The 17,601-nt window shown below is 42.9% G+C and overlaps 1 protein-coding gene across 10 annotated transcripts in view; it reads left to right on the top strand.

The window, feature by feature from the left end:
* The window catches only part of Amotl1 (angiomotin like 1), a 79,167-nt gene that overhangs the window by 38,496 nt on the left and 23,070 nt on the right, over nt 1-17,601 (top strand). For all 10 annotated transcript variants that reach the window (XM_048344080.1, XM_048344082.1, XM_048344081.1 and 7 more), the window contains 3 exons: nt 2,187-2,475; nt 8,197-8,341; nt 10,029-10,118. In XM_048344080.1, coding sequence (XP_048200037.1) covers nt 2,187-2,475; nt 8,197-8,341; nt 10,029-10,118 — 524 coding nt within the window. The remainder of the gene's footprint in view (nt 1-2,186; nt 2,476-8,196; nt 8,342-10,028; nt 10,119-17,601) is intronic.

The raw sequence follows: 17,601 nt of genomic DNA, 5'->3' as shown, positions 1-17,601 counted from the left end.
TATTAAGAAACAGTGCTGTTATATGTTAAATACAAGAAGCAGCTTGGTGTGATGAGCTTGTGTGGAATCAAAACTCATTGTTTCCTGTGTGAGATCTTTGGTTTATTGTGTGAATCTTCTGAGCGTTGATTTGTATATTTACAGAATAGCACTAGATATGGAATATAGTGCTTGTGAGGGATAAGCATGCAATAAAAAGTGGTACCTGGCAAACAGCATAGACCATCAGTAAACATTAGCTAAATGCTTTCTGTAAGACAAGGTCTTAACCTGTGGGACATGATCTAGTTTGTAGTCCAGGAAAACCACTTGGGCAGGTTTCTAGCCCTCAGCATCAATCCCAGGATCTCTTGAAACTTCAAAAACTTCCATTGACTTGAAACCCTCTGTACAACTCCTTAAAGCTAATTAAGAAAATAATACAAAAAAGTTCTGTTGGGCTGGGAATATGGCTTAGCGGTAAAGTGTTTGCCTTGTATACATGAAGCCCTGGATTTGATTCCTCAGCACCACATATATAGAAAAAGCCAGAAGTGGGGCTGTGGCTCAAGGGGTAGAGTGCTAGCCTTGAGCAAAAAAGAAGCTCAGGGACAGTGCCCAGGCCCTGAGTTAAAGCCCCAGGACTGGCCAAAAAAAAAAAAAAAAAATTCTGTTGACATCGTTTTAGAATGTGAATCACACATACAATGATAGCTCAGGCTGGGTCACAATTAAATGTTATAAAACAGGAGTAGAGCACCAAAGAATGGCTGCCTTTCCTCTTAGCTTATTCTCCAATATCCATAGGTGAGCCGTGAACAGCAGGAATTCTAGAATCAGCATGCCTGTATTTGACTTTCCTTTATGTTCCTTTTGTCTGTTTTAATCTGTTCCTGAATTTTGCAGATAACTTCCCATGCCTTGTTTTGCTTGTCTAAATTGATTTACCATGATACTAATTTCATAAAGGTCACAATGGGTCACTACATTTAGCAGCTGGTACCATAGTGGCTGGAGCATAAAAAGGTCTCAGTAAATGTTTGTCAAAACATATGTTCACTTTGGCAGCACTTACACTAAACTAGAGAAAGAGAGAACTTCAGTTTTGTTTTGTTTTGTTTTTGGCCAGTCCTGGGCCTTGGACTCAGGGCCTGAGCACTGTCCCTGGCTTCTTCCCGCTCAAGGCTAGCACTCTGCCACTTGAGCCACAGCGCCACTTCTGGCCATTTTCTGTATATGTGGTGCTGGGGAATCGAACCTAGGGCCTCGTGTATCCGAGGCAGGCACTCTTGCCACTAGGCTATATCCCCAGCCCGAGAACTTCAGTTTTAACAGAAACATTTACTGAGCTTCTCATGAGTGCCTATGCTGGATTCTGTGTTAGGGAAGGTAGAACACAACAATAGTTGTCATAATGGTGACACAAGAGTTAACATTTGGAAAAGCTTACTACATGCCAGTCTTCATGAAAGTCTTTTAGATCCTTTACAATAAATTCTATGAGAAGAGTATGTGTATATAAACACGAGTATATACACACACATATGCATATACACACATATTACTAGAAAACGGAGGCACAGGCTGTCTTCTATGAGATTGCGCTGTTCAGTCTATTTTCTTCCTTCTTTCCTTTTTAAAATTTTAAACTGGGCCTTGCACTTAGTAGACAAACACTCTATCACTTGAGCTATTCCTCCAGCCTCCCTTACTTTACAGTCTAGGAGGGTTCCTTCTTTTTCCATTTTCTTTTCATCTCTACTACTGGGAAATGTTTATCCCAGTAATGGCTCTTAGTTTCCATCCTTTGTGAAGAGGGCATAGTCTTGTTTTGCATTCCCTGTCTAGTCCCTCCGTAGACCTGTCTTTAGCTACTGTTTGCTGGTGTGCTGTATATTGGCTTGCGTTCTTCCACTTGTTGGTTCTGGTACTAGTTCTTGCCATTGACCCTGTGCACTAGCAGATTCCTCTCCTAGAATGCAAGCTTCTGAGAGCAGGACCTGGTCTGCTGGCTCACGGTGTCTCTACCAGCCCACAGGGTGTGATTCAGAGAAATAAGCGTCTGGGGTGCACCACCGAACCTGCCACTCAGCTGAGCACATTACCTCTTGGCATGGAAGCCATGGACAGTGCGTGCTTGGTGAGTTTCCTCCCTTCTTGCACTGCTTACCCCTGGGGTCTGACTACTTGTCTTCTGTTCCCTGCAGCCGCCCATGCCAGCTTCCATTCCCGTCAACAGTACAGCAGCACAGCCCTATGTCCTCCCAGACCTCCTCCATCAGCGGGCCGCTGCATTCTGTCTCCTTGCCACTTCCACTTCCAATGGCCTTGGCAGCTCCCCAGGCCCCACCAGCCTCTCCCAGCCAGCAGCTGGGTCCCGATGCGTTTGCAATTGTGGAGCGAGCCCAGCAGATGGTGGAGATCCTCACGGAGGAGAATCGTGTGCTTCACCAGGAGCTTCAGGGTTATTATGACAACGCTGACAAGCTGCACAAGGTGTGTGACTCCCAAGCATGGGATGGGGACTTCTTGGAAGAGCTAAAGGATTTGATGATGACTTAAATTTGGTTTAAGGACTTAATTCCAGTGTTTCTTGAGGCCCTTTTTTGTGCCAGCGACTGCAAAGCTTTAGGGAGTCAAAAATAAGTATGACCTGGTGCCTAATGCCTGCTGGATAGAGCTTGTAGTCCCAAAGGGGAGAAGTTGTGTAAGTTAATACCTACAGAGGAGTGTGCAGAAGCTCCAGCAGGACAGCCCAGGTGACCCTCGCTGACCGACTCTGAGGCAAAGTGGGGGTTTCCCAGTTTTGGAAGAGGAAACACAGAGTAACCTGGGAATGGATCCAGAGTAATTTCCTTGAAATCTAGGAAGCTTAGGAACCTTGTGATGGTCATGTTTGTTTCACTGGGTGATAACTAAAACAGTATTACCTTGACACTGGCAGGTCAAGAGTAAGTGTTATTGGGCTGGAGAATTTGTCATTCAAGTGGTAGACTTGCTTAAGAAATGTGAGACCCCCAGGTTCAAATCCTAGTACCACAAAAAGAAAGGGGAAGAGAGACAGGAAGGGAGGGAGGGGGAAAGGAGGAAGGGTGCAGGTTTCTGTGTTCTTCCCTTTACTTGCCCCTGTCAGGTTGGAAGACACTTAGTCCTTGCAGCTTCTGTAGGCATCGTGGAGCTATCAGATCATGTGGGGACCTTTTATCCTTAGAACTAAGAGCTGAAGTAAAGAGAATATCACCCAGCAAGGGTGATTCATGACTCACCTATCAGGGTCTGATGTGCTGCAGGATAAAGAGGAGAAGAGATAAAGGTATGGTATGTTTCCAGCCACAGGACCCTGGAGTTTGGTTTCGACTGGACGGGACAGGACAGGACGAGGTTGTGTGGTGGTAGGGATCTTAGGAGTCCTAAGTGCCTGATTCTGTCCTGGCAATAGGGGATTTTGTAAGGCGAGACAGCAGGAATGTTGACGCTCATGGTTCTTTGGGCTCCACACGAGAGTGAATGGTCCTGACTGGACCATTCCTTGTGCATTACTTAACAGTGCTCCCACAGGGAAGGCTGTCTTTTCATGAGGGTTTGGCTCCTCTTTTACCAGGGGTCTGGGCTAGACAGTTCAGTGATTACTTACTTGTGCTTTCGTGGGTCCAAGTTAATCATTACTTAGTAGTGCTTTAAAGGTTCATCTTTTCACAAGAGTGTGGCCCCATCCACTTCCAAGCGCTGTCACTAAACCGCTGGGGGTAGCAGTGTATTTGATGATGCACATGTACACAGATCTGTCAGGGCAGATCTAGGCAGAGTTTCCACCAAAAGGTCTGGAGATACCAGGAGACCAAACTTGAGTCTTGGTATTGGAGGGGAAATGTTAGAGCCAGAAACAAACAGAGTTGCCTGAAGGTTGTACCTGAACCCTTAGAGGCTGAAAAATACAACATGTTACCTTCTGGCTCCAGCTTGCTTCTGACACACATCAGGGTAGCTCTTCCTTTGTACAGCCTGAGCATTAGGAAGGCCCACTCAGCACCTAAGAAGACAAGCATGTCTTCTTCCTTATAGAATCTCCGGGGCAGACATTCCTGAGAGCTCTAAGGACTCCCCTGAGGGCATTGTGGTACTGGGCCTTTATATGGGTGGTGGAGAAAGGTCTTTATCTTTCTCATTATTTTGTACTTTTTACTGACCAGTAACATGTCTTAAGTTTGAAGTACAATTCTCTGTGTCTCTGTTTCTGTTGGTCTCTTTGTCTCTCTCCCAGTGCCAATACTGGGGCTTTAAACTCAGGGCTTGACACTGTCACTTGGCTTCTTTTCTCCCAGTTGGTGTTCTACCACTTGAGCCAGTTTAGCCAGAGGTAGCCTCCAGTCTAGCATTTTTCAGGTTAATTGGTCAGTTGGAGATGGCTTTTCTGCATGGACTGTCTTTAAACCATGATCCTCCAGGTCTCAGCCCTTGAGTGGCTAGGATTGCAGGTGTGAACCACTGTTACCTGTCTGTACATTTCTCTTTTAAAAAATAAAATCTTCCAATGTATAATTTCTCTGCATAGAGGATGATCCTTAGAAATTGGGGCCAAAAGGATTGAAATGACTTATGGAAAAGAAGACAAAAGTTGTTCTACTTCTGGAATCTACAACTTTATTCCCTTGAATATTATAAATGGTTCTATAAATACTGCATTCTGTTGTCCTATCATGTGTTAAGACAGTTGTTAACTTGCAACTCTAGATTCTGTGATACACATCTCTAGTTCTACAGCTGTTTTCAGCAAGGATGATATGTGACTTAAATTTCTGTAGCTTATGACAAAGCCAGACTCAGAATTTAGGATTTCAGGTCCTGGTGGTGTAGTTTTTCCTGTTGCCCAAAAGGGCAGAAGGAGGTGGTTGTGGGGATAGAGATGGTCAGTGTGCTTCCATGGGAGACAGACGTCACTACTGCAGAGATTCCTCTGGTCATGGTATGGAAGATGCTGGGGGAGTCAGCACGGTGATGCAGTGAGGCACTTGTGGGTTTGTATAAAGGTGAAAGCGGAAAACGGACTGAGAGGGGAGAGTTGTAAGCTTCTTTTCTCGTCTAGTTCATTCTAAATAAATGATACCTAGTTTATTAAATGGCAGTCCTCAGATCTCAGCATCCTGAGTAGCTAGGATTATGGGCATCAGCCACCAGCACCTGGTCTAGTTTATTTTTTATGCAACACAGTAGTTCTTTTTAAGAAAACATGAACATTTTAATCAGCATAAAATTGTATTTGACCATTTTCCTTTATTTGAGCAACAGTTTAATCCTAGTGCTGCTCTTTCTAGGCCATCTTTCCTGTTTGACTCTATACTGCATGGTTAGGCTGTGCCTTCTGTTATAGGAGTCACATGATAAAGTACTTCCATATTTAAACAGCAGTCACATAGTTTCCAATGAGGGAAGTGCCTCAGAAGCACTCTGAAGTCAGGACTGGGGATGTCTTCTGGATGATGTGGTTCAGGAAGGCCTCCCATGTCCTGGGTTTGCAGAATCCGTGGCCTTCTTGGGGCAGGTGCTTTAGAATCTTTTTAGTGATGTGGGGAGGCTCTGTAGCCTTGAAGGGGACTGTCCCTGCTTACACTCCTTTAACCAGAATCAAAGACCTCCTTTTACACATAAAATTAGCATAAAGTGATGATTTGGAGCTGTCTATTTAGAAAACAATATGAAAAGGAAGGAACATTGTACAGTAGCACAGTGAACACAACTTTAGAACATGCTATTCTCTGTGTCATCATGCTACCAGCAATTCATGGTATCTGGAAGAACAGAAAGGCTTTGTGGGATATGCAGAGAGTGGAGAGCAAACTCTGGCATAATTCAGCCTCAAGTAGAAGAGAGTGCAACCAAAAGGAGCCTTGATATCTGGGCCCCACCCACACTGGCTGCCTCCAAGGAGAAGTCCCAAGGGCCTTCTAACTTTTCATTGGTCTTCTCCCAGACTGTCTTGGTTGTACTGTCACTTCTAGGAGCATTGGCCATGATTTCTCTTCTTTTTAAAGCTTTTCACTCCAGTACATAAAGCACCACTGGAGTCTCTCCCCCTGGTTCTTTTGCCCCACTCCTCTCTCACCCATTCTCTCTCTTGTCCCCTTAATCTTGTGACACTTTGTCTTTGTTCTTGACCATTGTCATCTGTTCACTGATGATACTACAAATACTTGCCTGACTTTCAGACCTGTACCTCTCCCTGCTAATGGGAAATCTTTGATATTCTGCCGGATCCTCAAACATGGTATTTTCATAGCTAAATAGGTTTTCTTTCTTCAGCAAACCTGTTCTCTTACCATCGTTTATCTTGGTTCAGTTGTATTACCCATCTTCTACACCATTTGTCTTTGATTTCTTTTTCTCCTACCATTTAGCCAAGACCTACTCATTCTGCTCTTCAATAACCTTGTATTTTGTGTTTTAAGTTGTCCTAGTTTGTGTCTTGTTATCTGCTTCTGAACTGTTTACATTGTCTTTGCACCTAGACTTGTTTTCTCCTGGTTCTTCCATCCATTCCTGCTCTCAACCCCATTCTTGAGTTTTACCTGTGTAAAATTATATTGTCCACCCCTCCATAACTCTTCTTTACCCTGCTCTTCCCAGAACTCTACCTTGCCTGTAATGTAAAGAAAGCCCTTCCTTTGGTCCTGGCTCCTGCCACTTCTACCTGTTCTCAGCCCTGGACTGGATGTGCACTTATTTTCATGGAGCTGTTTTTTTGCTCATTTTCTGCCTAGAATGCCAAAGCCCATTGACCTTTCTTAGGAAAGGAATAGGAAATTTTCCTGTTTGCCTTAAGTCTCATTTCAAATGAAATGAGATTTTTTTCAAGGAACCCCCTATTAAATTACTTATGCCATCTCTAGGTCTCATGGCATTTTACTGTCATACCCCTTAGAACTCTATATTGTATGAGGACACGTGGTTGAGTACACACCAGCTTAGCCTTGACTCCCTAGAAGTAGAGAATTGTCTTGCTTCTTTGTATATTCTGAGACCCAGAAGACTATACATTGTAAAAACAGAATGAATGTACTTTAGTGTTTGTGTTATTCATTTAAATCCAGGGAGCCACTTTCTGATCTAGATAGTTGGATTCAGAAAAGAGGTTCCCATGCCATTGTTCTCTTCTAGAATGATGAAAAATTGTGATTCTGGCCTTTTGGAGTCCAGTGAGGTGCACTAGTAATTTCATTTTGTCAACTCTGCTTCAGATTCTGTCTACCACAGCAGCTTCCACGTTTACAGACCTCTTACCCAGTTCTTACCTTTCCTCATACATTTGTTACTTAGCAACACTTCAAGAATCTTCAAAAACAAGATTATTTTAGATTCATTATAGCAATTGTGGCTACTTGTCATTATGGTTTTCAATTTAGTGAAATATGGAAAATAAATCATTTTAATCCTGCATATATGGGGGAATTTCTGTAGTACATTTGTTTGTTTGTTTTTGTTTTTGCCAGTCCTGGGGCTTGAAGTAAGGGCCTGAGCACTGTCCCTGGCTTCTTTGTGCTCAAGGCTAGCACTCTACCACTTAAGCCACAGCACTACTTCTGGCTTTTTCTGTTTATGTGGTGCTGAGGAATTGAACCCAGGGCTTCATGCATGCTAGGCAAGCACTCTACCACTAGGCCACATTCCTAGCCCCTCTGTAGTACATTTGTTTATACTTTGCTACAAGCTCATTAATCTCTTATAGAGGTAATTTCACAGACAGGAGGTAAAAATACTTAATAATCACTCAGTAATGAAGCCTCTTGTGGAATGGAAACAGGTGAGAAGTTCTCTGAGAATAGCATTGTACTTGAGGGCCTAGAAGTTTGGGGTTTGGTTGTAGTGTTTTTGGTTTACTGTGTTTTAACCTTTTCTTCATGTTAAGTGGGAATGGTAATACTAGTTACCAATGGCCACCAAAATGTAAGTGGTTTAAATTGGATTTAATTTAATTTATTTAATTAATTAAGATTTACCCCTTCCTAGTATCAGTACAGAGAAACATACAAAGTGACATAGGATGGTCTAGCCAGACTTAGGCATTTACAGAAACCTAACTGACCTTTAAAGGGCAGAGTGGGGGTGAAATTGATTCCACAATTTGGTAGACACAAAATGTGAGGTGCACCTGAAATGTTAAGAGAGTCAATACCACTGAGACACTTGTGTGGATGCTACTTCAATGCCAGTTCTTTCTTACAGTTTGAAAAAGAACTTCAAAGAATTTCAGAAGCCTATGAGAGTCTGGTCAAGTCCACCACCAAACGAGAATCACTGGACAAGGCAATGAGAAATAAACTGGAAGGGGAAATCAGAAGACTGCATGATTTCAACAGAGACCTTCGAGGCATGTCACCTCTACTCATATTCTCTCCACCCTGATTACTTGTATAGTTAACAGCTTGGTCAGGACCAGGTTGCCTTGCCACCCATGCTCTTCTATCTGTTTTAGAAAATCTTATAAATATCATCAGTGTGGAGAAAGTGGAGGTGCTCAAAGAGAAGAACTATTCTTTCTGCCTTGTTTTATTGTCATTATTGCAAGGAGCTTTTGAAGTGACCATGGCAGGAGGATCTGGATGAAAAAGAGTTTGTGTGCAAATGGTGACTCATCATTGTGTGACTAGGGATGTTTAAAGAGACCAGTGTTGAGTGCACTCGCCTTTCCAGACTTGGTAGAATTCTTTAGAAGACAGAACCTCACTTGCAAGATACAATATAGAGGATGGAAGTAGACATATGCTCATCCTTCAGAAAAGATAGAAGGAAAGTAGGGAAGGAGAGAAGACACACAGTTGTACAAAGAATAGGTCCATACCCTTCCTGAAAGATAAAAGCCACTTGATGAAGGATCTTGATTTATTTATACAACTTTTTATTAAGACATACATGAAAATGTGTTTAACCCAGTGATTCCGAAAGACTGAAAAACAATAGTTTCCTGTTTCTCTTTATAACCTCAGCTGTTCAATCTAAGAGATAAGCACTTTTCTCAGCTTTTCCTTCTGGTAGGTACGTTTGTGGCTCTTTCCAAATAAGTTTTTACTTTTCAAGAGAATGCATGCATAACATGTAGTTGTTAAAATCTTCTAAACCTTATAAAAATCCTAGCAGTCCTGCCCCACTCGTCACAGTTCTTCGAGCAGTGACCTAATTACTAGCAGTGGTTTTCTCAAGTCACTATTTGTCCTATTTTCATTTATATTATTTTCCTCTTATACTGTCCCCAAACTGTGCTCACATTTGGGGTCAGGCAACTATCACCTCATTTTGATTATATACATGCTACTCATTGCTGAGTAAAACAGAGCTTTTGTTATTTACTTCTTTTTTATGGATTGCTTAATTGCATCTCCACATCAATTCTGTGTGCTTTACTTACTTCCAGCCTACTTCTTTCCAAGATGTATGATAATTTAACCCATAAAATCTTACCTCTCTTTTTTCCACTTGCCTCATACATTCCAACATTCCCCAGTAGTTAAAACCTACCTTTTCTGTTTCTCTATACCTTTTTCTGTTGGCTGTTGTATGCATTCAGTAAATACTTGCTGAGCTGCATCATTTAGTTGAATAAAGATATGCCTAGTGGTTTGAGCAAATATAGAACTCACTATATAGTCTTCATCCATTGTCATTTTGACCTAGGAATTAATTGGTTGCTTTCATTAATTTTTGATTCTATAATTCAGGTAGTAGTTGCTGCATAAAATATAAGGCTATTGGTCAAAGTTGGAGTAGGGCTTGATTTGAGGTTACGAAGACTGACTGTCTTTGTGAGGATTTTAGAACAGAGGTTTGGGCTTCAGAAGCGATGAGGTAGTGTTCCTCTCAGCCTGTCCCTTGTTACCCACTGCTGATTCACAGGATACAGGTGGTATCTGAGACTTTTCTTTAGATGTTCTGGAATTCAGTTATTGTTCCTCCCCAAGAATCTTGCCTGAGTATCTTTTCATACTGAGCTCTTGTAGACCCCTTTATATCTTGCTTAAACCCACATGTAAGTCTTTTAATTATTTTCTAATTGTTCACAGATCGACTTGAGACAGCCAACAGGCAACTGTCAAGCAGGGAATATGATGAGCATGAAGACATAGTTGCAGAGGGACATTTTGCTTCTCAGAGTGAGTCTCTGTGTTTATTTATCCCCAAATTAGTGTTTAAAAAACTGGTGGCTGATTAGTTTTCAGCAGGATTGATGGTATTTGCTTTTTGTGTGTTAATTTAGCATACAGTCTACTGGCCTCAGATGCAGGCCTCTGGGGTATGCCAGAGAAAAAGCTGAATTTAACATACATTATTTCAGTGATGTTGAGTCTGTCCTTCTAATCTATAATTCCTCTCTATCTCTATAATTTGTCCAAGGAGTAGCAACATCAGTAGAAATGCTGCTTCCTCTCACTCACTATTTCAAATGGATTTTTTTTTCTTCAAGAAAGCAAAAGAGGCCAAGGGGTGAGGTCTGGACTTCTGGCAGGCTGAGGAGGAACCCTGGATTGGCTGGCAGGCTGAGGAGGGACTCTGGATGGGCTGGCAGGTTGAGGGACTCTGGTTTGGCTGGCAGGCTGAGAAGGGACACTGGATTGGCTGGCAGGTTGAGGGACTTTAGATTGGCTGCCAAGTTGAGGAGTAACCCTGGATTCTCTGGCAGGTTGAGGAGGGACTCTGGATTGGCTGGCAGGTTGAGAGACTTTGGATTCGCTGCCACTTTGACAGCATATGATATACAGAAATCATCACAGTGTCTTTTCTTTTTTGCCAGTCCTGAGGCTTGAACTCAGGGCCTGGGCACTGTCCCTGAGCTTCTTTTTTTTTTTTTTTTTTTTGCCAGTCCTAGGCTGTGAACTCAGGGCCTGAGCGCTGTCCCTGGCTTCTTTTTTGCTCAAGGCTAGCACTCTGCCACTTGAGCCACAGCGCCACTTCTGGCCATTTTTTGTATATGTGATGCTGAGGAATCGAACCCAGGGCCTCATGTATACGAGGCAAGCACTCTTGCCACTAGGCCATGTTCCCAGCCAACCCTGAGCTTCTTTTGCTCAAGGCTAGCACTCTACCACTTGAGCCACAGCACCACTTCTGGCTTGTTCTATTTATGTGGTACTGAGGAATCAAACTCAGGGCTTCATGCATGCTAGGCAATCACTGTCTATCTTGGTTCATCATTTCTCATTCCCAAAAGCTGCTGAACGGGCTGGGGATATAGCCTAGTGGCAAGAGTGCCTGCCTCGGATACACGAGGCCCTAGGTTCGATTCCCCAGCACCACATATACAGAAAATGGCCAGAAGCGGCGCTGTGGCTCAAGTGGCAGAGTGCTAGCCTTGAGCGGGAAGAAGCCAGGGACAGTGCTCAGGCCCTGAGTCCAAGGCCCAGGACTGGCCAAAAAAAAAAAAAAAAAAAGCTGCTGAACCCATTTCCACCAGGAACAGTGAAGAAAGTTGTGCCTACTATTCAGAGATGTTAGTCCATATGTCCAGGTGAACCGTGACTGGGTATGAAGGGTATTAAAGAGAACCCATGATAACTGAATTCTCAATCTATAGCATTCCATCTTTCTTTAATGATGAATTTCTGAGCTTGGTCAGCACAGTCTTCAACACTGTTGTGACTCCTCAGAGTAAGTCATGTTATAGAGTGGTGCTTTGATGCTTGGGTTCATCAACACCCTACCTTCTAATGACTGGAAAATAATTGGCAAACTTCCTGATTGTCAGTACTGTTTGGTTTCAGTTCCTTCATGATTCAGTATTATTTATTATTATTTTTTTGTCAGTTGTAGGGCTTGCACTCTAGGCCTGGGTGCTGTCTCTGAGCTCTGAGCTCAAGGGTAGCGCTCTACCACTTGAACCACAGCACCACTTCCAGTTTTCTGGTGGTTAATTGGAGATAAGAGTCTCATGGACTTTCCTGCCCAGGCTGGCTTTGAACCATGATTCTCAGATCTGAGCTTCCTGAGTGGCTAGGATTATGGGCGTGATCCATTGGCACATGGCTTCAGTTTTAATTTTTAACCCCCACTTCATTAAAAAAAAATTGTCCTTGGTGAGTGGACATTAATACTATTTAGGGGGTTTGCTTTAGATTTGTTTTTACAGTCTTGCAGATTCTGTGAAGTTACGTCAACACTTCAAATAGCCATCTCATCTCTAACCATCACTAACAGCACTGCTGTGCCTCCTTGTCAGGGTGCACTTGACATTTAATTCAGGTCAGAGTGGAAAAGCCAGTCCCTTGCATCCAATGAGCATGTTTATCCTGGACCACTCTGGTGCTGATGGAATTCTAGGGTTTAATGTATGACCTCAGTCACATTCCTGACTCAAAGTTGAAATCTCCGTAATTAGGCCCTTCCAGCTTTACAAGGGATGGTGTGTTCTGTGCAGACACGCTCTACTGTATTTCAGAGGCATAAACAAGAAAGACGAGAAGCATTTTCAGGTGTTGAGTGGTATCTCAGTGTTGATATATGATGTAATTTGAAACTAGGTAGGGCATATCAAGACATGAAAAATTACTTAGAAACAGCTTAAAACTACCCAAATTTCTTTTGTCCTTTTTCTTCCCTCACTCCCCTTTTTTGTCCAAGTAGAATAATACTCAAGAAAAATTTTTTTCATTAAGAAAAGTAATGGTGAAGCCAGACACTGGTGGCTCAGGAGGGCACTAGCTACTCAGGAGGCTAAGATCATGGTTGAAAGGCAGCCCAGGCAGAAAAGTCCATGAGACTCTTATCTCCAACTAATCACCAAAAACACTGGAAGTGGTCCTGTGGCTCAAAGTGGTAGGCCTTGAGCAGAAAGAGTGCAGGGACAGGGCTCAGGCCCTGAGTTCAAGCCCCAGGACAGGAGAGAAAAAAAAAAAAAAGAAATGTTGGATATAGTGGTGCACATCTGTAATCCTCTGGAGTCCCCCACAAGGGGATCTTTTGTTCAAGGCCAGCCTGGATTACTTAGTGAGAACCTGTCTCAAAGAAACAAAAGAATGGGGCTGGGGATATAGCCTAGTGGCAAGAGTGCCTGCCTCGGATACACGAGGCCCTAGGTTCGATTCCCCAGCACCACATATACAGAAAACGGCCAGAAGCGGCGCTGTGGCTCAAGTGGCAGAGTGCTAGCCTTGAGCGGGAAGAAGCCAGGGACGGTGCTCAGGCCCTGAGTCCAAGGCCCAGGACTGGCCAAAAAAAAAAAGAAACAAAAGAAATAGACCCCCCCCCCCCAAAAAAAAACCAGTAGAGTATCTATAGCTACTTTATATTAACTTCATTTTGTGTTCCCTTGATTCTTCTTTTTTTTAAGTTACAGTAGTTTATAAATGTATGAAGTCTTAATATGAAATGGAAAAAGAATCATACTCCATATGGAGTTACTTCACTTATTGAAGGCCTTCTGTTTGTAAAAATATGCAATAATTTATATAAATTATTTTCCAGATTAGATCACTCTAATCAACACAGTTCTGCGGACATTATAAATGGGTGTATGTTAAAATCTTAGAAAAACATATAGCATTTTCCTGAGTAAATAATCTGCTCTGGAAAGGAAACTGGCTTTCGGCCCCTCCCAAAGGCTTTCCTGGCCACGTCTGCAGGCTTTCTTGCTTGGCTTTTTCCTTTTGCAGCTAGACTCTCCGAGGGAGAAATCAGCTTAATTTCCACTGGAGGAGAAAACCCAGACCTCTCTTTCCTTGTTTTTTGGTTCCCTGTTTTTTTCTTCATAGTCCTGGCTCTCTTCACATTTTGTTCTTCTACAGCTTCCACTGATTTAGTGTCACCTTCCACCTCATCTACAATCTTAGAGATTCCTTTCTATTACTTTGTTGTGGTTATGCTGGAAGTGAGTGTTGGATGTGATATATAAAAGGTTTTGTAGTGATCAGTCAAATGCTGACATTGAGCAATGCATAGACCATGGGAGATACCATAGATTGGTGCCATAGGCAAACGGGAAAGACTTGCCCATGATGCCTGCCAAAGTGGCCTCACTACGAGAAGGATGTCTTGTCCTAGATTAGCCAGTTTTCCTTAAAGATAATTGCTACTTTTCACAGGACTGTGCAGCTTTAAGACTTTAAGAAATTTTATAGGCATGGGCCCCAGAAAGTAACTGCAGCATCTTCTGAATGTCAGTGTCTGAAGTTAAATGCTTAATCTTCCTTACCTTCATTGTTTTAAAGGGATAGTGGAATAAAACCCCTAGGTTAGCCTCTAGAGCTCTGAGATTAACCAGAGATAGGAAATGCAAAGACAACTGTGAAATAGAGCTATTATGCCTATTCTACAAGGTTTATTCCTGACTCCTTCATCTGTTTCAGCCTTCACCTTCTCTGGAAGGATCTGATGATGTTCAGGGAAGGGGACCTGTTGTGTTCCCTAAGAATGCTTGTGTGACTTGAGTTGGACCTGCTGCATCTGGAAAGCAGAGCATGTGAGGTGCTTAAGCCCCCTTGGTCAGCTTTGACAGGCAGCACTGGCCCGTCCCTGTCTGACAGCCCGAAGTGCACACTGTCCCCAATATGTGCTCACCCAGAGCTTCTCATCAAGTTTTGAAATGAATGTTACTCAAGTTAGACTCTAGATTTTCCACGCGTAATGAGTGGAGCTGATTGAAGAACTGTCTCTTAGTCATATGTTGATGTCTGGTGTCCAGCAAATGAACATGGGCTATGATTTTCATTTAAATTGATTTAAAGATATGTTTTCCTTAGAATTACCATTGTAAGGTTAAAAATCAAGCTTAAAAATTTTTATAGTCCACATTCTTTTTTTTTTTTTTTTGCCAGTCCTGGGGCTTGGACTCTGGGCCTGAGCACTGTCCCTGGCTTCTTCCCGCTCAAGGCTAGCACTCTGCCACTTGAGCCACAGCGCCACTTCTGGCCATTTTCTGTATGTGTGGTGCTGGGGAGTCGAACCCAGGGCCTCATGTATATGAGGCAGGCACTCTTGCCACTAGGCCATATCCCCAGCCACATTCTTTACAGTGCATAGCTAGATAAGTGGATATAGTAAATACAGACTGAAATATGCTTGCATTTCATCCATTTGCATTTCATGAGCAGCGGGGAGCCTTCATTTGCCCTGACAGTACAGAACCAGGAAGTCTATTTAAGATCTCAACTTAAATGTCAGTTTTTGGGGTAGGCTTCCTAAGATATATTAGATCTTTCTGTTATATATTCCTAATAATGTACTCTTCCCTCTGTGTAGACTCATCAGTTGTGTAGAAGTGACTGTATAACCATTTTCTGTCTTTTTCCCTCATCCTGTGTACACACCAAGGGCAAAGGCCTGTCTCTTATCTTCACCATTGCAGTCCCAACGATTACAATTCCAGAGCTTGGCATTGTGCCTGCCACATAGAGCATTTAACAAACATTTGCTCAGGGCTAGGAATGTGGCTTAGCGGTAGAGTGCTTGCCTTGCATGCATGAAGCCCTGGGTTCAATTCCTCAGCACCACATAAACAGAAAAGGCCAGAAAGTGGCACTGTGGCTCAAGAGGTAGAGTGCTAGCCTTGAGCAAAAAGAAGCCAGAGACAGTGCTCAGGCCCTGAGTCCTAAGCCCCAGGACTGACAAAAAACAAAAAAAAACATTTATTTGCTCAATGTTAAATGAAATGATGACTGTCATATATTCAAAGAAACAGTTACAGGCGATCTGTGAACTCACTATATGTTCTGTGCCATGATCAGCAATCCTTCTGTTATAGGCAAGGTAGAAAGTACTTCAGGCTTTGAGGCAATAAGTACTCAACTCTGCTCATAAGGCCCAAAAGCCACTGCACATGATTCATAAATAAGTGGGGGTGGCTATGGAGGAGTGAAACATTACTTCCAAATCAGTCTGGGGCTGCATTTGGCCTGTGGGCCTTACTCTCCCCCCCTCCCAGGACCCCTTCCAGTTTTCTAGTGGTTCATTGGAGATATGAGTCTCATGGACTTTCCTGTCCAGGTTGGCTCTGAACCGTGATGAACCTCAGATCTCAGCCTCCTGAGTATCTAGGATTATAGGCATGAGCCACAGGCACCCGGTCAGATGTTAGTTTTCTATCTTCAGTTCCAGACAGTAGTAATGGAAGAGGAAGATGAATAAAGAGCCCAAGCAAAACAAATATTTAAGGAAGATGCAAAATAAAGAACTGTAAAAGCATTTCCTGGATTTTACTTCATAAGTTGTCTTAATTTATAGACCATGATGTAATTGTCCTTTTCTTTTTTTAAGCCCTTATCAGGGGAACATAGTTATTATTTTCAGAAAATAGAAAACCAAGACACAGAAACATAGCCAAAGTCCCAGTTACCTTGTAACAATCCAGGTGCCATGGGTTTGCCATAATACTTAATTATCTGAGCCTCCCTCTTCTTAAAGATTTCAGGTCTGGTCACCAGTCACATACTCATCTTTAAAACCAGAACTGACTAAGCTGCCAACTCATGGCCACTGTTAGTGACATAGTCCCAAAGGCTGTTAATCTGATGGTCAAGTTTATCCTTTGCAAGTTTGCTCCTGATCCCTTCTTCTGGTCCTTTTGGTCCTGGTTCAGGCCTGGTACAGCCAAAGCTGCCAACACTAGTTGAGTAATTACTGTGAGCCAAGCACTATTTTAGATACATTGTAAGAACATTGTTTCTTTTTAAAAATCATTTTATTATTGATTGATTGATTGCCAGTCCTTGGCTTGGACTCAGGGCCTGAGCACTGTCCCTGGCTTCTTTTTTGCTCAAGGCTAGCACTCTTATCTCTTGAGCCACAGTGCCCCTTCTGGTTTTTTTTCTATATATGTGGTGCTGAGGAATTGAACCCAGGGCTTCATGTATGCGAGGTGAGCACTTTACTACTGGGCCATATTCCCAGCCCGAGAACATTGTTTCTTTTAATCCTCCAAGCAAGCCTTTGAGATAGGTATTACTCCAGGTTTTTTACAGATGAGGAAACTGGGGCATGGAAAGGCGAAGTGACTTTTCATGGTCATATAAGCTGGTAAATGGACCAGACAGGCTTTGAACTCAGATCATTGTGATTGCCCTTGGGGAACCACTGGCAGGATCATTGAGATTGAGAAAGGACAGGATGTGAAAAGGACAGTATTGGTCTTACGGTGATTTTAGGCCTCAGCATACTGACTGTCTTACAAAAGAAGAAACTGCAACCAAGAGCAAGACTTGCCTGAAGCCCTGCAGGTGTTTCACAGCTAGAATTGGAACTTCTCAAATTTTTCCTTCCCTTTTTCCAGAAGAGTGAGTGATTTCTTGGTGTAGGGTTGAGTGAAGATGTCATGTTTTTTTGTTTGTTTGTTTGTTTTTTTTTGGTCAGTCCTGGGCCTTGGACTCAGGGCCTGAGCACTGTCCCTGGCTTCCTTTTGCTCAAGGCTAGCACTCTGCCACTTGAGCCACAGCACCACTTCTGGCCGTTTTCTATAGATGTGGTGCTGGGGAATTGAACCCAGGGCTTCATGTATACGAGGCAAGTGCTTTTGCCACTAGGCCATATCCCCAGCCCCAAGATGTCATGTTTTTACTCTGAGAAGCATCCTGGATAGCAAAAAAAGAAAAAGAAAAAACCCCAAAACCCCAACATTTTTTATACTATAAGTTGTATTTGGCTGTAAGTAAC

This window comes from Perognathus longimembris, chromosome 3, assembly GCF_023159225.1.
Source record: "Perognathus longimembris pacificus isolate PPM17 chromosome 3, ASM2315922v1, whole genome shotgun sequence".
NCBI classification, from domain to species: domain Eukaryota; kingdom Metazoa; phylum Chordata; class Mammalia; order Rodentia; family Heteromyidae; genus Perognathus; species Perognathus longimembris.
Note: the sequence above shows the minus strand (reverse complement) of the source record. Positions and strands in the feature narration are given on the sequence as shown.